The sequence below is a fragment of the Aythya ferina genome (genome assembly GCF_964211825.1).
Source record: "Aythya ferina genome assembly, chromosome: Z".
NCBI lineage: Eukaryota > Metazoa > Chordata > Aves > Anseriformes > Anatidae > Aythya > Aythya ferina.
This window is the reverse complement of record NC_140299.1, coordinates 40,196,640-40,223,986: the sequence shown is the minus strand read 5'-3', so window position 1 is coordinate 40,223,986 and position 27,347 is coordinate 40,196,640. Positions and strand designations below refer to the sequence as shown.

General features: G+C 48.2%; 2 protein-coding genes across 2 annotated transcripts in view; one reads left to right on the top strand and one right to left on the bottom strand.

Annotated features, from left to right (window-relative positions):
• The window catches only part of SMC5 (structural maintenance of chromosomes 5), a 41,711-nt gene extending 38,692 nt beyond the window's left edge, over nucleotides 1–3,019 (top strand). Inside the window, exon 24 of the mRNA XM_084504318.1 lies at nucleotides 1,853–3,019. Coding sequence (XP_084360444.1) covers nucleotides 1,853–1,993 — 141 coding nt within the window. The 3' untranslated portion in view covers nucleotides 1,994–3,019. The remainder of the gene's footprint in view (nucleotides 1–1,852) is intronic.
• Nucleotides 1,891–26,422, bottom strand: KLF9 (KLF transcription factor 9). Its single transcript, XM_084504319.1, has 2 exons — nucleotides 25,460–26,422; nucleotides 1,891–14,096 (listed from the first exon to the last, which is right to left on the bottom strand). The coding sequence occupies exons 1-2, from the start codon at nucleotides 26,046–26,048 to the stop codon at nucleotides 13,867–13,869; spliced, it is 819 nt and encodes a 272-aa protein (XP_084360445.1). The 5' UTR covers nucleotides 26,049–26,422; the 3' UTR covers nucleotides 1,891–13,866.
• Nucleotides 26,423–27,347: the final 925 nt, after the last annotated feature.

Genomic DNA, 27,347 nt, shown 5'->3' with positions numbered 1-27,347 from the left:
TCATCTCCTTATCACTGGCTCTGCTTTTCTTACCTCTTTCCTGCTTTAAGAAACAACAGAGTAATTTGGATATTGAAAATATCCAAAATGGGGCCTTAGAAGACGACTGTCAAGGGGTTCAGAGTTTCTTTTAAGGGTTGTGCATGCTGTCTAATCAGTGCTTTAATTGATAAGGAGGAAAATTGTGTGTGGAGAGCCAGACAAATAAATCAAAGCAAAAGCGAGAAACAAGTAGAAAGAAGCTTCACAGGCTTTTTTTTTTTTTAAATATATATCCATTTAATATTCTTGATAAGAGGAAGATCAAGGAACATGTTGGACCCCTATTCAGCGGCAAGAGATGGCTTTATGAAGAGATTACTTAAAATAATACCTTTTTTTTGCATAACCTAGTATTTTTTCCAGAAAGATCAACCACGAGTAGGAGTTAACCGTGCACACAGTTAACATGGTAAAGTTGTAGTGGCCCACTACAATGAATAGTACTGAAATAGTACTTCATGTATAGATCTTAGCAAACGAGATTGTTCAGATAGGCCTCATCCAAGGGTGTGCAGAACAGGCTGAGGAGAAAGCTGGAATCTGCACCAGTGCTTTCAGTGGCTTACTTGTAGTTCCTGAGCCTAAGCTATATATAATTACTTTATAGAAAGTAAGCACTTAATGTCATACTAAAAAAAAAAAATAATTGCCATATTAAGCTATGTTCCTTTATGTGTATCTGTTGTACACAGGAAAAAGTCTTGTTTTGTTTTTTTTTCAGTATGTTTCAGTTTGTTGACACCTTTCCCAGCTAATTTTTATGCGAACTATGGAAGAGAAGGGGCATAGATTAATATGCAGTAGAGTTGTTTATGGAAGTTTGTTTTCTGAATTGTTGTGATTCATTATCAGAATAAGTAGATGAACTGAATGCATTCTTCAGAAGTGAGTCCTGGGTTTGAAAAGCAGCATTTTTTGATACAAATAACCACTATACAGGGAGCGAATGTGTCTCTGCTGGAGAGCAAGATTAGAATTCTGAATAATCTTAGATTAGATAATTGTGTTTGAAAACAGGATGTATTTCAGCACACAAACCTAGGACATGGGATTTAAATGGCAATAATTAACAACCGTAACTGGTCTAAGGTATAAATTACAGCAGAGAGAGGAATTACTGTGGGTGATGAGTTGTAAGTTAATTGCTAGAAGTTATCCTTAGTGCTGAAGAAAGCCTTACGGCTTGTGAGATGTAGGAAATTTGTCAGTCTCCTGGGCTTGCCACTGACAAAACTTGTGAAAACTTGAACCGTGGTAGGTGTCCAGCTTTGGTTGCTACACATCAAAAAAACAGAACACTGGCTGGAGATATTTCAGAAGACATCAATGTAACTTGTAAAAAGTTCTTGAAAGTTTTGAGTTCCAAGTAATGGGAATTGCTTAGCTCAGAGGAGTGTGAGGTTGAAGAGAAGGATAATCCATAATAACTGTCTCCAAGTAATTCTCCCCTTCTGCTCTCCTTAGCCCTGGCAGGAGAAAAGCAAAAGCAGTCAGTATTCTCTGCATGTAGTGGATTGGGCAAAGAAGTTATGACCTCATTTGCAGCAAGAAGGTACAGATTAGGCAAGAAGAAACACTGTCATAGTGAGGATAGCAAAATATGGAAACTACCTGAAGGATGAATGCGTTCTCTCTGGGGGCATCTGGGAACAAATTACACATCATCTGCCTGAAAGGTTATAAAATTGATCCTGCAGGATTGACCTTTCAAGGTCTAAGGCTTGATGTTAACCTTCTTAACTTATTTTAGATAACGGGCAACATCATCTTTTATAGCAATTTTGACTTCAGATTTTGTGTTTTTCCCCAGCTCCTACAGAATCTCACTTACAATGACAAGATGACAGTGTTGTTTGTCTACAATGGACCTTGTATGTTGGAAACAAACAAATGGAACTTAAAGTCTTTCTGTAGGCAGCGGCGGCGACTTGGAAAGATGGATGAACAGTGATACGTATATATGTATATTTATGTGTATGTACATGTGTATATGAAATATATAATTTTTTTTAGAACATTTTGGAACATTAGGCTTTCAAGACTCACAAATTGTGAAAGATGAGAACCTGTAAAAAAAAAAAAAAAAAAAAAAAACAAAAACAATGATTGAGAGCTTTGTTTTTTTAAAAAGCTTATGTAAAAACAATGGATTTCAAGTATGTATTTTTTCAAGTCTTTTGTAATAGTCTATTTCTTCAAAGAATCTACTTTTTAAAAAAAATACGTTTAAATAAAAAGGGAGTTTCTTGTATTTTGCTGTTATACCGGTAACGCAACATCAAAAATACAGTTAATTCTTCTAGGTTATATTGGATTAAACCAAAGTATATTTTTTATCTAAACCTGGAGTTTGCTTTTGTTGAACTGTGTTCCCCTAACAGTTTAGGGTGTTCTCCAGACTTCTCGTATTGAAAGGGGGGGAAACCTTTTTTTGTAACGAATGAAGCAGAAGATGTATGGGAAGAGAGTGGTTCGTAAGTAGCTGTGTATTGTTTTTTGTTTTGTGAAAATACACCTGAAGTTGATACAAGGAATGTATTATAGTAATATACTTTATTATTGTGATTATTTTTAGCTAGCCTTCCATTTTGTTTTCCTGGAAGGATAAGATATGTATTTTTCTATGGCATGGAGGCAGTGACAGAGAGCCAGGTGTTTAATAATTAAACAATGAGATAGTTATCTTGCAGCGGTAAAGCTAAGCAATGTCTAACTTTTTAAAGTAAAACTGGATATATTTTTGGTAATAGGTGACCAGAAGGCTTTTTACACATCTTTAGCTGCATTGAAGTGATAGTACACAATAGTTTTTTAACAGGGTAGCTTTAAAATTCATTAGTAGAGTTTTCTCTATAGCTGTTAAATATTTCAAAGTAGATGTTACCGATAGAATGTTGAATACAGCTGTTTAATAGTTAAGGAGATATTATCAATAGACCATTAAATACCTAAAATAAAATCCTGGCTATTTAGTTAACTATTCAGTGTTAGGCTTGTTTTTTTTTTTTTAATTGTAAAGAGTATGATCTGTAAAGAAGTGGAAACTATGGTTGTTATCTAAAATGTATGTAAAAAATAAGAGTCCCAGGACAGCATCTGAAAATATACAGTATCCTCTTTTACAGCAGGACAGTAGCCCTCAATAGAATTTTAGACATAATTCAGTGTCTGCTTTATTTTGAATGGGAGTTTTTCCTACTGGCATCCTGCCCAGTGAACTTTGTCAGTGAAATCGATATGTCAGGCTTTTTACATGAGAGTGAGATGTTAGAAATACAGTTACACACTGCAAAACTTAAGCTAGAATATGAAGCGTTTCACATATTAAAAGTAAGTAATTCTTGTTTTTGAATTAATGAGTCTTTAAGGGAAGAACTGCATACTCCTACCTCATGGGCCAGAAGACTGGCTGCTGTTGATCAGTGAAGGTCCTTCTGTGAAATGAATTCCTGGAATTAGCTCCAGGAGGATTAGTGTCCTTACAAAAATACTTGACAGAAGAAATAAACGAGTGTGGAAACTCAGGCTCTAGTCCAGATACGGAGTGGGCTGGTGGGATATCCTTGACTTAATTGAGGCTACAAGGCCTATCTGTCCACTTTATTTTAAGATCTGTGTTTTAAATGTGTTCTTTGAACTTCAGAATGCTTCGTTTCTCCTAACCACAAACTTTTAAGGTTAATTTTGTAATTATTATTATTATTAAATGGAAGCATCTTCCATTTAGTCTCTGAGGATTGCTGTATGAAAAGTGCAATTTGTTTTCCAATGTTAAGCGGATGAAACTACTTACAGGCACACAAGTTGGGACGTCAGTTCATCTGTGTCTAGACAACACTGATTATCAATTCTTAATGTTGTCATCATAGAACTAGTTCATGGGTTTTCTTCCTAGAGTTGTGTTCCTTTCTCATGTTTCAGACTAAGTGAAGTATGAAAAGCAAATCTGACTTCCTTCAAGAGAATGTTAGTTCAGATCCTGTCTCAAAAATCCCACTTTCTGGGTATGTGCCTGTTGCACTGCAAAAGTGAAGAGAATGATGGGCTTGTGAGTGTTTGCTTCTTCCTTAGATATGTGTCACTACTGACCAGAGGTTCTGGTTTACAGTCCTAACATGACACTGTCATTCATACTGCTTTTGTCCAGACATTGTAACAAGTAGCAAAACCATACAATACTGTTATGTTACAGACCAATTGTTATCTAGGATCTTTGCTAGCTAAAGGCTTTAAAAAGGACCTATAACACATCTGTGTATATGTACAGTATAGCCAGTGCCATTTGCAAACAGGCTGTAGAGCCTGACTGTGTGCCTCCCATACACGTTCCCATTGGTGACCTGCTCCTTCGTGTGATGGCTGCATCCTTGTCCGTGAACAGAGCTCCTCTGGCTTATGGAAAAGTTTTTTGGACTGGATGCTTATCCACACTAAGTGACTTAGGGTAGCAATAGCCTTTCTTAGCATTCCTTACCTTATGTATTGGGTGTTTCATTGCTGTCAGCTTTTTTGCTGTTCTTGTTTTGCTGCTATTCAGCTCCTCAGGCCCTCTTGCTATAAAAATGGGTAAGATTTAATTTCAGTATAACTGAGGAAGAGGGGACGAGTGGAAGTGTATGTTAAATATACATGCAGTATCCAGCTTTTCCTGATGACTAGACAGTACCTCAGATAGAGAAGTGGAAAGTCACTAAATGGTCCTTCCAGCTGAAGTATAAATTGGGTGTTCTCAGAAAACAGGTATTCCTTTCTGTTATTTAGACCAACTGAAGACTACAGTAAAGATCCTTTTCCATAATCATCCACAGTTTGACACTTGTGTATCCTCAAGTATTGAGACAAAGAAGTGGCATGGAAGTTTTGACTTACTGGGAGAAATAAAGCAATTTTGAGAAACAAAATACCAAAAAGCTTGTATGAATCAGCTTTTAGTAGCGTATTTCCTGACTGAAAGTGTCATTTGTGCATGTATGCTGTTAACTAGGAACGGTTGTGTAGCTGGATGGAGTAGCAGGCTAGAACAAAGAGCATAACTTGCATAACTATAATGCTTTCTTGGTACTTGTGTTTTTATTGGAAGAAAAATTAAATGAAATATGTTAAGGCTCTTGCTATCAGAACTTCTATTCTATGGTCTCTGGAGTTAGTGAGAGGTGGTGAGACACACAACTGATCTGCGCTGCAGCATGCTTACTGACAAGTGTGGCAGGTGCCCACTAGAGGCCAGAATATGCATCTGCTCTAGGCCTGCTGGCAAACTTTATTCAGAATTAATACTACTTAGAATTAACTCTACATTGTTTTATTTTTACAAACATGTGCATGGCGTTAAAATGTCTGATAGTGTTGATGCATTCCCATGCTTAGTGTTTGATTAATGTTGAGGGGATGGAAATGGGGGAGGTAGATCTGTAGTGAAAGATACTCACTGTTCACTAAGCTGAGCAGGGATTCTCTCTCTGTTCCCAGGGAGTGGCTGATGCGATTCCCAGGCAAAGCAAATTCCCAGTCTTGTCACTGCATCCATCATGTTTAACAGTGCCTGTGTTGGGAAAGGAGCACCACACTGAACTGAAGGGCTGTATCGACTCAGCAGTATCCCAATAAATACATAAAATTATTTTGTAATTTTATGGAAGCTTTGTGGTTCTGTGCATCAGTTCCCCATCTCCTCCTCCGGCTTTAGTTGCCCTGATTCTTGAAAATCTCACTGTAGTTTCATCTGATTTGACTGGCGTAATACCTGATGGGAGGTGTCTAGGGAGAGCCTACATCACAGGCGGGGGGAACCTTGGCAGTCCAGCTTCACTGTAAATAACTCTGAGCCAAAATTACTCTCTTAGGTTTTGACTCACTGAAACACAATGTCCAAAATAAATTTTCCTAGAACTTTTTGTTACAGAAGCATTTTTCCCAGTGCCTTGCTGAATCAGAATAAAGCCAGGATTCAGTACATCATAATCCGGTGAGGAAGGAGATGGGGAAGAGAATTAAATCTATCTCTGTTCTTAAAAAAAAAAAAAAAAAAAAAAAAAAAATTCCTTGTCCCGGCCTGAACGTTGGGAAATAGCAGGAATATTTCTCTTCTGTAACTTTCATAGATTACGTGTGCTAAAAATCAGGTTTCTTCTGCATGGCTCATTTGTCCACTATAGCAGCCTGCTAGCCATCATCTCTTGTGGTTCAGCCATGATCCCATCAGCATGATCCACAGCAATTCCCATCTCCGGTTTCCACCAAATTCACCACCTTTTCTTCATTATTCTTCATTATTCTGCTACACAGTTGCTCCCAAAGTAATTCTCTAGTTATCTGGTATCGCTTCTGTTGATCACTTGTCTCTACTAAAGCCAATACTGTTGACAGTATGTTAGTCCCAAACAATGACATTATACATGTCACTGGCTAGATTTTAGTATCGCAAATGGTTTGCATCAACTGTTGCATCTGGAGCTACATCAAATCTTGGCATATATTTCCTGCACATACTTGGAGAAAAGCAAGACACCTGCTTGAGAACTGACAGTCTTTTGTGAAGCATGGAGATGAGAATATTGCAAGTAGGCCAAAAAAGAATTACAAAAGTATCTTTGAGAATAAGTAACTATGCATGGCAGTGGGCAAAGTTGTCTTTGGTAGAAGCAAGGAGGAAGGAACAGATGCTAACTGAGAAGATGGTTGCAGAAGATATCAAGGAACTCTGGAAAAGAACAGAGCAGATGACACAGGTAACATGCAGTATGGATGGCTCAAAGTAGATACATGCTTCAGAATAATCAGAACCAAGTAATTTAAAGAGGGAAGGTATATTATTAGACATCTGTGGAGAAATCCTCTAACAAAGAAAAGACTGGTGAAAATAAGGATATTAGTGAGGGAAAGGCAAGCAGAGGAAACAAGCTAGAGCAGGAGCAAATCTAAACTCAATATTATTTAGCAGATACTTCTGACATACAGCATTATGCAATAGGTAGCATAAAAGAGGCAGGTGTCTTTGGGAGAACTGGAGAACTAGTGTGTTGAACTGAAGAGCAGTTAGTGTCCTCTGGAGTCATACGAAGAGTCAAGGAACAAATGGGATTCCAGAAAGAAAGTCTATGAGAAGACCTTCCACTTGTCAGCTAGTTCCCTCCTTCACCAGTTGCTAAGTAAAGTTTTAGAAAGTTTTACTGCTTGATCTTGACTGCACTCTATTAGTAGCAGTTTGTGTATTATCTTCATGGATGACAAAATGTGTTTTTGTGTGTGTGTTTCTCCTTTTCCTACCCCCCTTGATTGCCAAGAATTACGAACTGTGAACATGGGCTAAATCCAAAGCAAATGATCGTAGAGAGCATGGAAAGGGACTTGCTCTTAAGTACCATAAACAGTATCAGCCCCACTCCATGCTGCTGCAGTGATACTTACAGGTCTGTTTAGGTAAAAAGCCAATGATGCTCTGGTTTCCTGTGGGCCCCTATCTGGATCCACTTTCTGTCTGCTTCTGAGCCTGATTGTGCTGTTCATGAAGGATTTCTGTGTTCAGAATTCTCCTTGTGTTTAAAATACGCTCTGCTGTACGTAATGCGCTGGTTTGATGTCAGCGTAATGAAAGTGGTACAGGTTCCAGAGTGCATACGGTTCCCCAAGCATAGGTATGCCTTAAATCACTGTTCTCATGAAAAATGATCATAGTATGTTACGTTGAGAGAATCTCCTTTTATTTCAGCTTGAAGGAGTTTACAGCAAGGCTTTCCCAGTTAAGTATAGCAGGTGAAAAATGATAGCCCTGTGAAAAACGATTCATTGAATGTAGAAGCTGAATGTAGCTTCGCTTCTAGGTAAGATTGTCGTTCTGTGGTTCAGTAAAATGGATGCAACAATTAACCATCAACATTGCATAGCCTAATAACATAATTGTGGTTTTCCCTGGCCTTGTGTTTCTTGACAGAGGAGTTATGCATGTCTTTTCTTGGGTTCTCTAAAGCGTTTTTTGCTTGGAAACACCGTCAGAAACCACCAAAGCAGTGGTTAACAGCAGAACACAAAATGTTGTATGTGGTTTCTGCAGGGAACTGGGTTAACTTACACCTCCCTCCTTATCTCTCCGGGAACTTCACCTGATGTCTTACCAACCTCTTGCCCATTAGCCAGAAGAAGAAAAGGCCACTTGGAAAGACTACGACAGTTCTTTGCAGCCTTTCAGCACAGTAGGCTCTGCCCACAGAGGGCTCTGTTACTGTCTGTGCGCTTTGCTTCCTTTTCCTGTGCCTTCTGAATTCCTGTGGTTTTTTTTTTTTTTTGGATGTTGGGATGGTAAGTTAATCTCATCTACTAGGTGCTTCTAGTCCTGTGGTGTATATACTCCATTACCTTTGTACCTTGTGTTCAGCAGTGCAGTTTTCCAGGCGTTGATTTCATTAACAGGGTTATCACCTAAAGGGCGACAGACAGTACTGAAAGAGGAATAGAGGAATGGATGGCTTTTGATATGGAAAGCAATAGGATGTTTGTCAGTTGTAAATTAGTTGTAAACTGAGGGCAGTGAGCTGGTTAGAAAAACTGAAACGTCAGAAATACAAGCTGAATGCAGCAGAGGCACTCTGCTCACTCTCACCCCAAAAGGAATACATGGGCTCCATATACAGATGTATAAAGTGGAAAAAGTGTATAATAATACAGAAATAAAAGTTTGTTATGGATTAGAACTGATGCCAGATCCCTGGTTGAAATAAGAAGTGTTCTGTACTACCTGTGGAAGTGCTTGGGGAGATAATTTAGGGGACGTGATGTCTCAGTTGAGGACAACATGACACAGAAAACACTAATTGGAAAATTCTTGTCATTGGGAAAGCTTCCCTTGCTTATTTAAGGCAGTCCATTAAAGAGGGTTTTGGTAAGTAAGTGCATTATTCTGACAATTGTGACTTTGCTTTGTTGTTGATGTAATTTGTCAGATGTGGCTGGCAGGTGTGAGGAGCTCAAGCTGGAAGAGATTTTGCTTCCAATGCAAAAGCCCTTGAGGAAGTAGCAGTTCTCACAGAGGTCTGATGCAGAAAGGAGTCAGGCAGGTTTCCTTAGCCCTGGCTGAGTGAGTGCTGAACAACATGGCTTTAGACTCCCACAGAAAAGAAAGTCAGCCTGGGCATCCTAGCAGGCAGGTTGCATGTGAACCTTTTCTGAACCACTCTGCAGACATTTAACTGGACTTCCATGGTATTAAATGGCATGTTTCCTTTCTTCTCTCTTCAGCAGAGAGTAGTAAAACTTCTCCTTGTAGAAATAATTGTACTCTCTGAATCAGCTGGGATGTGCTCAGGGTCGCATTTCCACATGTCAGTGCTGAAGTCTTAGTTAGCATCCATGGAGGCGCTTCCAGTCTGCATACCTTGCCTATTCCAGCCAAGATTTACATCACTCCTGGAAAGGCTATTCTGCATAGTGTACTAGATCTCAACGGTTGGAAACATCCTCAGGCTATGGCATTGTCTACACTTGGAAGATTTTGGTAGTTTTTCCAATTGGAGCACAAAGGGAAAATGTTAAATACTTTAAGGAGGAGTCTAAAAAACACTTGGAATGTCCTTTTATGATGGGAATGCAAGGGAATAAGCTCAGGGGAATGAGCCCTCTGTCCTTTATTCCTAGAAACAATGACAAACTAAAAAAAGAAAACTCTGCTGAGTTTGTTGTGTTTGTCCTTTGGCTGTCCAGCCAAGGACAGAAAACTCCAATGCAGTATCCAAGCCAAATATGCCTGCAAATTTAGTTCTAGATGCAGAGGGCACACGTCTACCCCTCTGTCTCTGCCCACAGTGCCACAGGGTTACATGTTCCTTGGGTCCAGGGAGTTACACCCTAGTGTGGTTCCCAGGTGCCAGGTTGAGTTCTCATGCACCAAGTTAAGATAGTTTGTGTAAGGAGTTGCTTCTTGCTAGTCCTGACTGTAAACATCAGTGAGCATTTTGGTGAAGGGCTCCTTGCCTTTCCGGCCTTTGGAGGCTGCACAGCTATGGTGTTCTTATTTCCTTACCTCAGTGAACTCCTCCAGACCTTTGGAAACCTCAAGGCGGTGGCACTGGGTGTACAGGCTGCGGTGGTGCAAGGGAGAGCACCAGGCTGAGGTCAAAAGCTGCTGAGCAGTGGGAAACCTCGTAGGTGGTGCAGCAAGTGCATGAAGGGACACTCTTGCTCCACTGCACGCTGTCTCTGCAGTAGTGGGAGAAGGAATCTCTGAAAATACTGTGGAAAAGTAGAGAAATAAGACCTAAGCTTAATAATGACAAGCAAGTCTGGGACCTTTGAAACTGGTCCATATGCCACTTAACTCAGGGATTTCACCGTGTGCAGCAGAATTTTTTTAATTATCTAAATTATTTAATTATTATTTTTTTAATTATCTAAACAGGATGATTACTTGGTTGGTTTATATTGATTGGTTTACATGATCACTCTTTGACTCCAATCACTCAAAACAGCCTTTGTTTTTTTAACTCATTTCTTTTTATTTTGACAATATATATATACATATGTACAAAAACATCTATGCCTACTTTTTTTTTCCTTTTCTTTTTTTTTACAATTTCATGTGATTTACAAAACAGGACAGCAAAATAACTTATAAAGGATACGAATACTGTACAAAAATAAAACTGATTAAACTGTTGGAAGTTTGTATCTTACAGTGTTACAGATCATGAATCTGTAAAACAGCATTTTGAAGAATGTGTCCAGTCTGGTGTATGTTGAACTAAGTCCGTCTGCAAACTGAAAACAGATCTGTAATAAAGGTTATGAGAAACTGTTTTGAAAAAGAAGTATGTTGAAATATGTATAGCTATACCTTTAAAGCCATGACTTCACTATAGTAATGGGCTTTCTGAACCAAGGAGAGGAGCTGTCCTAACTTCAGCACTATTAAGTATTTCCAAAATAGTACAACAAGTATGAACGGTATTAGAGAACCCGATTTTCCTTTTCTTTTCCAACATTTGCAGCACTCTTTGAAACTTAACTTGAAGATGCAGAAAACTAACTTGGAGTTTGTTTCATGTATTAGATCCGTTGTTTGCTTTTACTAGAAGAAAAACTAAAAGACCCAAATCATCAATACAATAAACTGAAATACCTAAACCTGATCATCCCCCATGTATTCTGTTAGTGGTTAAAAAATCACATTAGTCCCGTCTGTCCTATGCTGAAATACGGCATACATTAGAGTAAATTGGTTACGGCTTAGGAAGGTTTTTTTCAGAAACAGGATCTTGTCACCAGTGGTGATGACATGAGTTTATATGTCCCTTTGTTCTGTGGACCAAGGTAACCCCCTGCCTGTTAATTCTTTTAGAAATTGAAGAATTAATGATGATATTTCCTTAGATGCGCATTCTACCCCAAGTATCGAAGCTGGGATCTATGAATCTGGCCATTTGCTTCCACATGTAGGCTAATTCCGGTAGCTGTGACCAAGCCATTTATCTATTGATTTAGGAGCTGCTTATCAGCTGTGGCTTCCCGTTGTGGTTGACAGCACGTGGGGGTGCTTTGTACTTCACAGGACCAGGCCTTAATACTCCCAGTACTGCATTTGTCCTACAAAATGGCAACAATCCAGACTGTAGGACAGACTCAAAAGGTTATTGTGATCTTCACAGAGAAGAAGGAAAATGAATATGCATGCTCCATTGAATCTCACTGGGCTACACGTGGCCCTAACTCCGCTTAACAAGGCAGCATTAACAGTAATGGTAAGCGGAACCATTTCTGTATTTCTAGATCAGTAGAAATACTGAGGCTACCTATTTTTTGTTAGGAAGAACATATGTCCCTACAACTCAATTTGAACACCAGAAATTAAAGTTTGGTTTCTAAAATAAAAGTTTCACAAAGCTGAAACGGAGGTAGAAAGTGTGCTTGGTTTCCTGATGTCTTCACTGAAGAAAACACATCCCTTTTTACTCCACAGACTGCTCAATATCCCTAATGCCTTAAAAGCAGTTCTCTTCACATAGACAGAATTTATCAAGAACTACACAGGTAAAAACACTATAAGCAAACTGATTTCTAATGCTGAAAGCCTTATACAACTGTAGAAGAAAATACCCTACTCTCTGAGCTCATTTTTTTTTTTTTAACGTTTGTTTCTAGGAAGCAAGCTTTTTATCAATTAAAACAATAAGATACGGTAACTGCAGCTGTACTAACAGGATCTTTATGTACAGAATTTTACAGGATGACCTAAATTCATCTGCAGTGGAAACACTTCAGATTTCAGTGTGATTACTCCTGAGATGAATTGGGCCCTAAGTCTCTATAGTAGGGCTGCACCTCCCCTTCCTCTTCTGGAGGAAGGAGTAAAAACAGAACAGCAGAAGAATGCTTCTGGAAGAAATGTGTAAACATAATTATCCCCTTATAAGTAGCTGGGAAGGGAAAAAAAAAAATAATCACTGGTAACCTGGTATGGTGCGTGGTTTTAACATGAAAAAAGATGAAATACTCGCACAATGACCATGACTTGGAAGTTCAACTTCGGTGATCTTTTTGCTCCTTTTAGAGAGCAAAACATAGCTTTAAGTTAAACATAATATTGCCTTGATCGGTATTTGGCATGTCATGCATGACACAGGTATGACTGCAAGGTACTTAGGGAAGCTGATGCCAGAAGGAATATTGTGACACACCTTGGGCGTTTTATTTCCAATTAGCTCATGGTTTTCCCTCATACTCTACAGAAACAGTGATCAAGAGATACGGGAGCCCTTCTGAAGTGCTCTTTTACAATAAATTTAACTGTTTCCATTAGCAGAGTGCTCCTAAGGAAAGGTCTACTCTCTCCATAAGCACACGGAACTCCCATTGATGTGGCAGGAGTTAGGCACGTGTATGAAGAGAATAAATCTTTAAGGCAAGTGTATGAAGAGAAAAAACCTGTAAAAAAGCAGCAGTTTATAAAGATGGTAGCTGCTGTAATCCATCCAGTCAAACAAAACACAGCAGAATAACGAACTGTTACTGGCATTTCTATAGTACAGTACTGTATTTATTGACAAATGAAAATATAGATCAATTGAGAGACGTATGTTTCTGCCCTCATCCCCCCCGCCACGTTATGTAGGCTGACTTGTATTTTTCCAGGTAACTGAACAACAGAGCTAAATACACGTATGGTCAGAAAATGACTGAGTGGTTGTGTTGGTGTTTTTTGCTTTAAGTATCTGCTTGAATTTTACATGTTTTTACTGGAAAAGTGCAGCTTATATTCAAAAGTATAGTTAATACAAAGAAAAATTAAAAAGACCCCCTTACTTTAATGGGTCTTCTTGAGTATAAATTCACCTTATTTCAGTATATCAATCAGATGCTATTAGTAACATGTAATGTTTCTCTTAACAGTCTTTTTAAATGAAGGATCATTCTGAAATATAGAAGTAAACCCACTTCTACAATGTGCTATGGATTTTATATCTGAGAATTACTTATGTGACTCGGAAAGTGGTTTTACTCGACAGACTCTAAAACACAAGCAGCATTACATTGTTCAACAAAACATGTTCATGACACAGCAATCACAAAGACCTCAGAGTCACGCTACGGTGGTGTCACTGGCCGGACCATCCCGTGAGACGTACGTACGCCAGTCTCAATGCGCCGAATAGCAGAAGGCGGCGGTCCCGTCCTTCTGCCCGGAATCCCCTTCATCAAGACGGCTGCTCCCAGTGAGGGGGAGGGCGTGAGTGGGAAGCACAAGGTGCTTATGTTCTGAACACCGGCTACAAATGCTTGATCCCCAGTTGCCGGACGCACCTTGCACCCCCTGCTCCGCTCCCCGGGCCAGCCCTGCCTTCACAAGGAGCCAGAGCTGGATTTTTTGGATCGCTTGATCATGCTGGGGTGAAACTCAGTGTGGCGGCGGGCATGCTTCGTCAGGTGGTCGCTCCGCATGAAGCGCTTCTCGCAGAGAGGGCACCGAAACTGCTTCTCGCCGGTGTGGGTGCGGTAGTGCCGGGTCAGCTCGTCGGAGCGGGAGAACTTTTTAAGGCAGTCGGGCCACGTGCAGGGGAACGGACGCTCGCCTGCAGGGAGGAAAGGACAAGAAGGTGTTTAGAGAAGGGGGCAGCGTGCTGCCGAAGGGACACAGCTCTTGCTTTATGTCAGGTCTGCCGAGCTGCTGCCGATTCGCTTGGCAGGTTTCAGCCTCGCCACTCTCAAGCCGAAAAACCCTCCATCCACACTGACCCCAATGGATGAGCACTGCCCATGCACCCACGCTTCTTATATCAAATGCACTATGCTAGTTTGAGAGGAGCACACCATTATTATTCCTCTGGCACTTCCATTCGACTGGATAAAATCATCCACAACCACTAGAAAAGCAGCCAAAAAAACCCTCACCTACAAGACGTACTTACTACCTGCCTGGGAAGGGATGAGGGGGGAAGAGAGCTGGGAGAGCAGAGCAGCCTCAGAGCTGTAAATATGCAGAGCAGAAAGGCTGCGCCTGCTGGCAGAGGCCCTCTGCCCCCCTCTCCTCCCTTCCCCGGGGCTGTGCCAGCAGATGATGGTCTCCCCTCGATCTCCTACATGTCCAGTTTGAGGACAGGAAAACTGTGATGTTACTTGCAGCCCTATCAGTAGAAATGTTTGCTGTGGTGGCGAAGAACCAAACCAAATGCCTTAACCTAGAACACCTTTGTTTTAAAACCCAGGGTGTGAGGAGCAAGTGATACCAGCATCCTCCTGGCACCCCAGATCCCTGTGGCTCAGCCCTGCGGGCTGCCCGCACCCCGCGCACAGCCACAGGCCCAGCACCTCCCAACCTGCAAAGCTGACTACTCCATGTCACAGAAGGAAATCAAAAACGCTCAGGATACATCATGTACCAGAGCCATTTGATGCCTTAATTCCTTTTCTCAAGAGCCTCCTGAAGGGAATATAAATGACAGCTATGTGACAGCTATTTATAGTCGACCATGAAATATAGAAACTATCCCAGGAGATTTCCAGCTTGGAAGAGTTGGAAAGAAATTCAAGAGCTCCAGTACTTCTTGGTACGGTGCAATTTGGCACAACACGCAAGCTCACTTTACATTTGCAGATTGCAAGAAAAGGCGTTATTTACAAGGAAGTGTGCCTTGGAAAACTCCCCAGACACAACAGCCTGGACAAAAGACTGAAGACTGGGATGAACACCCCAGCAGCCAGGAGGACGACCACGAGCAGGAAGTACTGCAGAGCTCTTGGGAGGAGAATGGGGGTGTGGGGAGGGGGCTGGGGGGGCAGTCTGCTGGCATCCAAGAGATGCCACACCAAGGAGGATGACGGCAGGACAGATGTGCTGAGATTATGCCACACAACTGGCCCTGAAAGCCTAGTGAAAGTCTCTGAAATAAAGCAGACACTATACTGGCTTAAGTCTCCAATTACGTGGTGCTCCTTGCCAGGCAGACTGCTCTGTCCCAGACTGACATGCTTTTGGTTCAGTTTTAGGCAGATGATCAAGACCAAATGTGTCAAAGCAGCCTCTAGGGCCAGGCCAGCCATAGCACAGCTGCTTCCTGCATGTTTCCTCTCCTCACCTGGCAGCAGTGCTGGCCTCTGGTCAGGGAAGGGGAAAGCAGAAGTAGCACGACGCCAGCTGTGCCTGCATGTTAACCCGGAGGAGATAGGTCCTGACCCATGGGGCTTTATAATTGTTTTTAAGTACAGGCTCCCTGCTATATTCCTTTAAACATGGTTGGAAGCCCTTCTGAACAGCCACTGCCCTTGTGAATGAAATTAAAGCTGTGCATTCCCTCACACATGCTTGAAGGCCATGGCCATAGCTACAAGACCGCAGCACCAGGAGGTGCCATGCGATGGTCTCACAGATCTCATCTGCCTTTGTTCTGCCCAGCGCCCACATCTGGCCTCCCAGGCAAGCATTTTATGGGTACTACTCTTAGTATCCATCTTATGGTTTCTGTCATGGCTTTGCAAAACAGGCAGCAGTGGGCGGTGCAGAAAAGCTTTCCAGATCCAGAGGGGACGTGGGAGAAGTGCGGTACATCACGCGTGTGTGGAGGCATCTCATATATAGCTCTGTCCAGAGCACTGGGGGCAGCTCAGGCATCTTGACCCTTCCCCAGAAGCTGCATTCCCACCATCTACCTCAGGACAGCTCGTCGGCCTGCCAAAGTGCCTAACTCACAGAGACCAAGAGTGAGACCGAGTACCTAGGCTGGGTAACATGGACCTTTGGTGCTCAGTGTCTGCTTGTTAGGCGGTGGAGTATGCAAACTGGTTGCTTGAAAGCAGTGTTTTATTTTAAATACTTGCAGAAGGGAAGAAGAAACAGAGCCTGCTTTCTGGTTCCTCCCGAAACGCACGGGGAGCGGTGACCTCCGCCATTGTGGCCTGGCACCACCACTTCACCTGCCGGGGGAAATGGTTGAGCTGCGAGGCATCCACGAGGCCACGGGCTGAGGCAGCTCTCGCCCGGGATCCCTCACATCGGTTCACAGCACCGCAGTGATCACAAGATGACAAGATCACTGCCCCCAGGGAGCAGGGGGAAACAGCTTCCCTGTGGGAACCTCCCAGCCACGGAGGTCTGAAGGAAGCAGGGTGGAGGCATGCTTGGTGCTCAGGGTGGCGAGCATAGCGGCTGTCACCAAAGGACAGGGTCGGTCACGCGTCCTGAAGCATGCAAGAAGGGGAACCCACTGCAGGCCACCTTCTGCCACCGAGTACAGCGATGGAAAGTGATTTCATCACCTCAGTGGTACGAGCTCCAGGAGGCTGTCACAAACGCTTTGGAAACGCGCACATTAAAAAAAAAAAAAAGTAGGCCAGGCATAATCCGTGACACCAGGAAGTGTTAAAACTCAAAGAGCAGAGAGACGAGGGGGAAGAGAGAGACTTCTCCAGGCCCTGGGTGTTTGTCTCCAAGCCTGAAGATCTGTTCTCCTCGGTTACAAAGCCATAACCCGTTGCACAAGCCCAGAGAGATGGTGCTTCAGCGACCAACTGAACAGATGCAGCACAGTGGTGGAGCGTGAATTTGGAAGGGTTTTTATGCAACGCAGAGACGCCTGATGGCACGCGATGACTGTGTGCTCAGCAGAGCTGGACCTTGCAGTTGCTGGTGGTATTTGACATGCCATTCCTTAAAGCAGCAGAGGAGCACAGGAGCGCAGAGGCGAGCTGCCATGACACAAAGATGTGATGCCCATAGTGCTGCCTCCACCGGGGGACATCCCTGTCTGTGCCATGTCCAAGCCAGAGGTATTTTTTCCATATGATTCTTCCCCCTGGGTTTTGGGAGCAGTACCGCTAGGGCTTGAAAAGAACAAAACGAACCACTAAAACAGGGTGCTGTTATGCACTGCTGCCTTTGGTGGCAGTATGCTACTTCGATTTTAAGACATGCCTGAGAGCGAATTTCTATCAATCGATGAGGGAAAGGCCACTGATGGATCACAAGACATTAGAACTGTGTGCAACAGAATCTGACCGCAGAGATAAAAGGTGTAAATAATTCTCTTCACCAGACGTATCCGTGGCAGCTCACAGAAGTAACCACTGAAACAAACTGGTTTACAGGAATCGACTCATTGCAGAATTCCCCTTTGTCCTGTTTGACACCAGGGTGCAGCGGGAGGCACAGTTTACACTGAGATGGCACAACAGCACAAGCTGATGTTGGCTGCGCACAGCTCCTTCCCTGCTCCTGAGCCCTGACTTGCTTTAAATCCCACAGAAATATGAAGGCCATCGCAGATCCTTTTGAACTGTGCTCTCTCACTTCACCCAGTCTTCTCTCCCTGTTCATCCTCCCCACTCTTCGCTATACATGGTTCACTTCTTCTGGGGAGTTTAAGCTCTCTGTCTAGGCTGATTTGTAAAACCTGAGGCAACTCAACGTTATTCTTTTTCCATTTTATCCTGACTAGATTGAAAACTATTCAGCTTTTTGCCCTGCCCAGAGACATTCCAGATTTTCCCACATGGTAGTCTTGTGCAGGAAGCGTTTCTGAAAATAAGAATACGGAGTGGGCATTAACAGACTCATTAACAGGGCAGATAGTACTGGTATCCTGACTTGTTGTTTGCCTTCTCACTAAAAGTGCTGATTTAGATGTGGATGGATGACTGAGGTTAGGAGCTGCAGTTCGTGTTGGCTTTAGAAAAGATGACTTCATTCAGGCAAACAAGTGATAGAGAAGGTCTGGAGTGTCTTTTTTTGTCCCAGGGGAAAAAAAATGCTGTGTTTTTTGACAAAGCTGAAGACAAAGTTTATTATCATACACTTGAGCTATTCTCTTGGCTTTTAGCAGGGCACGTCCTAGGAGTGGAGCAAACTGAGTTTCTGTGATGAAGTACTAATTTTAAGAGAATTGCTAAATCGCTTTGAGCACTGACTTTATGGAAGACGCTCAGAGACTGCTGTTGGTGTGGATGGAAGTCTGGCCAAGATGAACGCTTTGCTAGCCTTGTATTGTTTTTCTGGCTGACAGAGACGAAGTTAGGTGCAGCCATGAGCAGAGCCTGGGATCTACGCTAGCTAACACAGAACAGTTTGCCATCAAATAATGATGATGATGATGCTTCACATATTAATTAGAAAGCCAAATGGACTGTATCTACAGCTGCAGGAATGGACCGCTAATTAGACACTGCTGACTGACCTGCATGTTAAAGAGGAGACCACCGGGAACACGGTAGGACAGGACTGCTCTGCCAGGTATTCATAGCAGCACCTACACTAAGGTACCAAAACTGAAGAACGGGGCCAAGTTTGACTTCTGGGATGCGGTGCCTGTGCTTGACTCCCACCCTCTCTCTGGCCACAGGACACGTCACAGCTAGCCAACATCTCCTGCCACAGCAACACCCACCTCTGCCCGTGGCACCTGCCCAAAAGCCCAGCCGTACTGCATGACAGCTGCACTGACCCGTCCCATCAGAGATGAGGGGGGAAAGGCTGAGAAGGGAAAGCACACAAATGAGGAAAGCTCAAAGAATTTGTCTTTTTTCCATCAGGCAAGAGCAAAATTACTTAGGAAAACAGGACTGCTGTTTGCAGGAAGGCTGAAGACAAAAATAGGGGGGAAAAAAGGCATTCCCAGAGCTTCAGTGGGCATGACCAACTCCTTATGGTTCAAATAAATAAAAAAAATGTAATCTCCACCTTCATCTTCTGAGATCCTCCTGAACCCTGTGGCTGCTGGAGCTTGAACTTTCCAAAGCAATCTTGGTACCCTGGGAAGATCTGGTCCTGAACAATGATCCTTGGCTTAGATACAACAAGGATAACGCTTCCCTCCACGACCCCCTTCTATGACCCCACTCAGCCACCACTCCCAAGCGTCACAGTGTCTCCTGAAGTATCACAGGTCCTGTAGATGGATAAGTGTCAAAAACCTGGCCAAGCATATTGCAAGAAAAAAAAAAAAAAAGGAATAAGGGCAGTCACTCCTTTTTGCCACAAGACAGCTGTATTTCAGGCCTCTTTTTCCCTCGAGTGTCATTGCTTTCCCCGCGTACCTGAAGGAGCAGATCCCTGTGAGACACTGGATGCTGACCCAGTGTCCTCTCGCAAGGTGTTCTGATGAAGATGGCTCTTACAGACATCTGTACTCCCAGTTCTGGGCTGACAGGCTTTCAAACTGCCTTTTTTACTCTTCCAAGACAGATACTCCAGAACTGGAGTGTTAAAACGCATGGCAATCACAGGGTAGAGATGCTGGTGAGAAACAGCACAGAGCAAGTCCAGCAGAGAGGAGACTCGGTACAGAACAAGGGTTCCCGGAACACGTCAACCATGGCCAGCCAGTCTGGCAAGAAGATCAGATGCTGCCTACAGGATGGACGATGGACAGAGGGGTTGCACCAAGGGGTTTATTCCACCAGCACCAGGACTGAACACCACAGGAAAACTCAGGTGTTAAAATGCTGCTTTCAGCATGTTCTTACGCTGCTGTGACATCCTCGAAGCCACCACCCAACAACTGCTTTTATCCATCTGCAGGTGCCTGAGTCTCTTTCAAAAGAGCAGATGCAAAACCACCTGCTACAACCCACCACTGCTGAGCGCCCCAGCTCGCGCCGACAGCCCAGCGAGACGCAGTCCTGCCACAGATACACCTGATAACAGCAGTAAGGGATGCACCCCTGCAGCCTCTCTACCAGCACCCCTTCCTACAACAGGCTTTCCTTCTGGGATTGTACCTTCTTGTATCTATCAGTCAGGCAGGGTACCTGGGCTGTGAGAGACCTTTTCAGGTCTCACCAGAGAGTTAAACACACGCTTCTCGTAGCTGAGAGGAGTGTCCTCAGCAGTAGACTCCTAGGTACTTGGAATAAGCTTCTACCTCTTACCCTTTTCTATCTTACCTCCATGTGAACTTCCTCTGCCTTGCAGTAATACTTAAACGTTAACTGAGCAATGCAGGGAGACCAACTCCTCATCTGGTGCACAGGGCACTTAGCTGGGATCGCAGAGCACTGGACGTGGGCTGCTGTCCTGTCTGAGTGACCGAGTACTTGCTAAGGGGGAACAGCTCTGACAGAAGGAGCAGAAACTTTCTGATTCAGAGTGGCCTCTCTCCGAACTCCAGCAGAGCGGGGACCTGGGAACACGTCTTCCAGTGACCACGGCCATTCCCTCAGATACCGAGCTGCTGGATACCACAGCACCCTGGACTTTCCCCACTCCTCCCCTCTAGCACAGAAAGGAAGAGCTTGGCACGGGCACTTTGCCTCAGGAGGAGGTTTATGTCCCGGAGGAGCCCCCCTCTCCAGCCAGGCACCAATTGCTGGCACGACGGCCCTGCACACAGCTGGGGCTCCCTGCCCCTGCCCGTGCCCTCAGGTGGCAGACGAAGGACTTTCTTTGGCCTCCACAGGGTGACCCGGCTCTTCAGAGACCAGCACTGCAACCATCTGTGGGGCTGGACCACAGACATGTGGGAGGGAAGGTTTTTGGTGGCTGCCTTTCCAAACTGCTTGTGTGTAGCTCAGGGTAGTGCTGGGGGCTGGCAGCGCAGGCGGCCGCTGTGCTTAATGCATTCCCACCGACCCTGAGTAAACCGAGCGTGTCACTGCTCTCGTCTTCACATGGATTCGGGGAGATAATTCTCATTAATCTAGTGTGAATTTATTAGCCAATAATTCAGCTGACTCTTCCCTCAGGTTGAGGCATTTACAGCCAGCGTTCCCAGGCTGTCCGCCCTCGCTCGATGCTGGATGATGAACTATGCACCACAAATACCCGGCATTGGAAGCTGCCTTGCCTCCAGCCCGGCCTTTTGGTCTGTGCCTGCCTCCTCCCTGCTCCTCCAGCCACCAGCCTGGGGGCTCGGCGAGGCGAGGAACGACAGCACAGTGCAGAAGCACGGCTGCCCATTGCGGGGAATGGTTGTTCCTGCTCGGATCCACGCTGCCAGGACTGCGAGACGTACAAGCTACCGGAAGCAGCTGACACCTACTATGGGGCCGTCGGTGCCACAGCGTGCACAGCCTGGCAGAGCTGCCTTCCCAGCACGTCCCTCCAGAAACGGGAGTCCCGTCCTGCCCACTGCTTCTGCCCTACACAGCTCTAAATCTTCATTTTTGGTTTAAAGTAACCCATAAACACCTTCCTGGGGTGCTTTCACACCGCGACACGCGCACTTGCTTAGTGTTTGTGTTTTTAAAACTGGGGGAATAAAAACAACTGAGCAAACACTGAACTTAATCTTGAGGATCTGCGCCTACCTTACTCGGCTGGCAGGGCTTCCAGTCAGCACAGTCATGTTTCCCCAAGGCCTGGAAGTGAGCCTAGCAGAGCTCTAGCAATTTACACATTTTGTGAACCCTTGAGAACGGGGGTTTCAGATGGAGGCCTGGTTTTGGCAAAAGTGTCCTGCTGGCTCCACTTCCTGCTCTTCAGTCTTATTTTAAAAGGAACTGGCAACGTGACATTGCATGAGCTGGGAAAGGGGGGCTTAAAATGCTAAATTTCAGATTATGCTCCCATAAAACACCCAAAAAAGCTCTCGGCAGGCAGAGGATTGTCAACTGATCATCATCCGTGCAGTCTGTCAAGCTAGCGATAACCTAGAACACAACTAACAAAGCAGCACAGTCGGAACCAAGCTGATACGGGGGCTGGATCGACACCATCGCATCCAGATCGCAGCACCAGGCAGCTGCAGCGCTCATCTCCCCTTTCTACCAGGATCGCTCCTGAGCTTCGCTGTGCCAGATGCTGACCCACAGCCCTACGCCTCTGCTCACAGCCTGCTGCTGAATCTCCACCAGAGCCAAGAGCCGGGGGAGCTCCGGGGTCTGCCGACTGCCCGATGTCACGAAACCCTTTGTCTGGCTCGGACCTGGTCTTCATGATGGGAAAGTTGGGTGAAAAGCCTGGTTGACAAGGCAGGACTTGAAGCACGACTGCTGGTTTTTGAGTGTCTAACCTCTTCACGAGGGGCACCTGATGTAAACGTGAATTTCTCTTCAAACCACGAAAACAAATTGTTGAGAAGCATTTGGGATTCGCCTCCCCAGGCAAGTGAACTCCTGTAGGTCCTGTAAGAGGCACCTCGTGAACCAGCTTCGTGGTACCTGCTCTGCTCCTAGCCAGGAGGGCCTGTTCCTGGCAGCCACAAGCCCTCTAGCTGGCTGTATTCACACTGTAAGCAGACGTACGTTCCTTAAATTAAGCTTCTCCTGACAGTTTTTCTGCTTCTGCCTTTCAGGATCTTGCTCTTTGCTCCGTGCTCCCTGCCCTGCCCTTCTGACCGAGGCGGCTTGTTTGCTCTCGCATGCCTCTCCCCATTGCCCCTGGAAACACTCCCTGCACATCCTTCTCTGCTAAGCTTCCCTCTCCCTCCCTACATTTCTGAGGCTCGTAATAACGCTGCACATTACCAACCATAACCAAACCTCCGAATCAAGCTGTTCAGAGAAGACCCTGAATTTTCAAGGCAACCTTCTGTCTATCTGTTGCTACTCATTGCTTTCCTGTGCGGCATGGACATCTGTTTTCTCCTGGCCTCTTGCACTGCTTCCAGGGCTCCGGTCTTGTTCACATCTCGAGAATGAGCCTGGGCCTTTTTCTCTGCTCCGGAGGCCCCCAGGGGAACATCTGCAAGGCGTGGTCATGCCCCCTCTCCTGCGGAGAGGACACTCCTGCAATCCCTGCCTCTGCATGCAAACTTCAGCTGAGCATGCACGTCCCGTGCTCCCACAGCACTGTCCCAGGAGGGACGGGATGGATACTTCAGAGACCAAGGTAAGGTCACTTTGTAGACCTGGGTCTTCTGGAAATTGAACTACACTCAGAGGCTCAAACTCCAAGAAGACAAAGATGGATACTTTTTGTTTCTGAAGTCAGGGGTGCCTTTGAACCAGCAAGTTTAAAGTGTGATTAATAAGATCCAGACCTGCAACCTCTGAGCATCAAGTCTTTGGTCTTCTACCTTCATTTGGTATTTCACGTCTCGCTTTCCATTAGCTCACCAACGTTATTCTAATGAGCTTTTAGGTTCCAATATATTACACTGCACAGAGCAGAGCTTTCCAACCAGCTCAGTGAGTGTCCACGAGTACAGACAGGCGTTGCCACAAGCACGCTCATGGGTGCGAACAGAAACAGTGAAGTCGTTTCCCAGGATCGAGAGATTGGGGGACAAGTACTGAAAACTGAAGACCAGGAAGCCTCCACCAGCGGCTGTGCACGTACTTCAACCAAGGGCTGCAAAGCAGCAAGAAGGCAGTTTGGTTGCCCGATGGAAGCGATTCAAAAGGCTCAGAAATGACAGAAATAACTTGATACAAAAAAGGGAAGAAAACGGTACTGAGGAAGGAGGGAGTATTAGTGCTCCGCAGAAACACCGCTATGAATAACTCTGGCGATCCAATCAAGCCCCACTGTTGCTAAGGAATTGTTCTGCCATCTATAAAGATAATTAGCATTAGCGGTATCATTCAGCATTTCGGTTGGCTCCAATTAACTGCTCGCATTAGGAAGCTCTGAAAGTTTATTACTGCTGCATGTTTGCAGTGTCCTTAATCACACGGGGCTGCCACGGCGGCGCGGCCGTGCGCCCACCTCGGGCGTCTCGTGCTTGGAGCTTGGCCCCCTGCTCCCAGGGGTGCACGGTGAGCCCCAAGGGTCCCTGTTGTAACGCTGCTGCTTGCAGCGAGCTGTTAGGGCTGTGCTGTGCATCAACCTGCCCGTCCTCACCCAGCACCATACCCCGGCTGGCGCCTGTGTCGGATCGGGGTGGGTACCCGAGCACCGGGCAGTAGGTGGAACCGGCACCCGTCCATTGCGTTTGCCACTCGCGAGCCAGATTTTTGGCAAGGCATCGCTTACATCCAGCCCCCAGATGAGCACCGGGGCTCGGGTCCCCGCGCTGATAAACCCAGCAGCCCCCGGCACGGCTCCTGCACCGCCCTGCGACCCCCTGCCAGCCCCCGCTCCCGTCCCACCGCGGCACAGCCGAGCCCTCGGAGCTCCCTCCCCTCGCAGGCAGCCTCGCTCCGTGCTCCACGCCGACAGACGGGGCCCGGGGAAGGCGCAGACCGGTGCCAAGCACCGCGGTGCGCCCCGCCGGGGGGGTCCTGGCCTCCCCCCTCTGCCTCCCTGCCGTCCACGGGGAGCGGCGGTGGGGCAGCCCGGCTGGGACGCGCGGTGCTGTTTGAACTCAGCCCCTCGCACCGAAGGGCTGAAGCACACCGAAAAATGATGATTAAAAAAATAATAATAAAAAAAAAGCCCACGACCGGGCACGGCCGCGGCAGATAACGCCTCACGGCCGGGCTGCCGCCCCGACACACCCTCCGCGGCACCCGGGGCGCCCGTCCCCGACGGCGGCGGGGGGGGGGACGAGCCGGGACGGGGCCGCTCCGCCGGGACAAGACCCTTGGACCCCTCCTGCCTGCCCCCCGGGACCCGGTGTCCCCGGTGCCCGCCCGCCCCCTCCCGCGTCCCCGGCGGGGGCGTGCCAAGGGCAGCGGCCGGGCGCGGGGCGCTGCGGGAGCGGGGCCGCCCCCCGACGGGGCTTGGCTGCGACCCCCGGGCACCCCATTTCCCCAAATGACCCGGACCCTCCCCATCTCCCCAAATCCCCCGGACCCTCCCCATTTCCCCGCAGCCCCGTTCCCGTCCCCCCGCTGCCGCAGACCGCCCCGGGGGAGGGGTGTGGGGGGGTGTCACGCCCTCCCCCCCCTCATCCCCCCGTTCTCCCCCGGGGGGGACCCCTGCCCTCGGTGCTGCCCGGGGAAGGGCCGGCGTGAGACAAACGACACGAAACGAGCGAAATGCGAGGAAGCCGAGGGAAGAAAGGAGCGGGCGGAAAGCGGCGGGCGGGGCGAGGGGGCGGGGCGGGGGGCGGCGCGGCGCTGCCGGCAGGGTTCACCCGAGGACACGCGGCTCCCCGCGGCCGCCCCGCCCGGCGCGGCTGACCTGTGTGCACCCGGTAGTGCGCCTTCAGGTGGGAGGACTTGCCGTACACCTTGCCGCAGCCGCTGTACGGGCACTTGTGCCGCTTCTCGCCCGACGGCTTCCCCTTGCCGCCGCCGCCGGCAGCGGCGGAGGAGGCGGCGGCGGCGGCGGCGCTGGTGGCGGTGCCGGCGGCGCTGGCGCTGTCGGGGGGCGCCCGCGGGGGCGGCCCGGGCGCGGGGCTGCGGGGCGGGCTGGAGCCCGGCTCGGTGGCCGCGTCGCTGTCGGAGCCGGCGTCGTCGTCGGGGCTCTCGAGGCTGTCGCTGCAGACCGAGGGGGCGGGCAGCGGCCGGTACTTGTTCAGCTCCAGCAGGCTCTTGGCGATGGCCAGCAGGGCGCAGTAGTCCTGCCAGGCGTCCCGCGGGTCCCGGGCGCCCGCCTCCCCCTCGCCCGCCGCCTTCAGCCGCGGGGCGGCCCCGCTGCCGCTGCCGCTGCCTCCCCCTGCGCCGCTGCCGCTGCCGGAGCCGGTGCCGCTGCCGGCGGCGGCGGCGCGGTTGGAGATGGACACGAGGCACTGCGCCGCCACGAAGTCCACGTAGGCCACGGCCGACATGCCGCGGCCGCGCCCCGCGGGGGGCCCGGGGCCCTCAGCCGCTGCTCCCGGCGCCGCTCCCCGCCGCTGCCCGCCGTCGGGCGCCGGGGGCGGGGCGTCCTGCGCCGAGCGGGACAGGGCGGCGGGGCGGGGGGCGGGCGGCGGCGGCGGCGGGGAGCGGCAGCGGCACCGCCGGCAGCACCAGCACCAGCAGCACCGGCAGCGCCGGCAGCGGCAGCGGCAGCGGCCCGGCGGGGCCGGCGGGGCCGGGGCTGCGCGGGGGGAGCCGAGAGCAGAGCGCCCGCCTGGCGCCGCCCGCCCCGCGCCCCGCGCGCTCGTGCCGGGGAACGGCCGCGCCGCGTCCCATCACGTCAGGTTCGGAGCCCCCCGCCCGCCCCCCCGATTGGTCAGCGGGCAGGGCCGGACGCCGTGTTTACCTTCTCCCCCCCCCCCCTCCAACCTCCCGCCCCCGCCCCTCCCCGCCCCAGCCGCTCGCTCGCGGGCGCCTTTTGGCAGGGGGGCGTGCCCGCCCGCCGGCCCGCCCGCCAATCGCCGCGCCGCCTGCGCCGGGCCGCGTGCGAGCCCGCGCGCCCCGCCGCGCCGCCCTTAAAGCGGCGATGCCGCCCCCCCGGCAGCGGCAGCGGCGCCGGGCGGGTTAAGTGGCCGGCTGGGAGCCCGGCCGTCCCAGCAACCGGGCGGCCAATGGGAAGTGGGCCGGCTGACGTCACTGCGCGGCCCTCCGCCAATCGCAGCGGGGCTGCCAGGCGGCGCGCGCCGCCCGGGGAAGCCGCCCGGCGGCCACGCCCCCCGGGCCCTCGTGCGCCCCGTCGGGGCCCGGCGCGGAGCGGGGACGGGGCCGACACAGCCCGGCCACGGCCCTGCCGCAGGGCTCGGGGGCCCCCCTGGGGCTCCCCCCATGGTGGCAGCGGGCACGGGCAGTGCTGGGGGGCAGCGCTGCGGGATGGGCAGGCCTCGGGCAGGGCGGTGGGGTGGGGTGGGGTGGGGTGGCGGAGAGGCGGGAGTGGTGGCGGTGGTGGTGGTGGCGGTGGTGACAGCGATAATGGTGGTGATGGTGGTACTGGTGGTGGCAGTGATGATGGTGATGCTGATGACAGTGGTGGTGATCATGGTGATGGTGGCGATGATGATGGCCGTGATGATGGTGGTGATGGTGATGACAGTAACGGTGGTGGTTGTGGTGTGGTGATGACAGCCGTAGTGATGGTGGCGGTGGTGGCGATGATGGCACTGGTGATGATGGTGATGCTGACGGTGTTGGTGGTGGCGACAGTGGTGGTAGTGGTGGTGGTGGTGATGGTG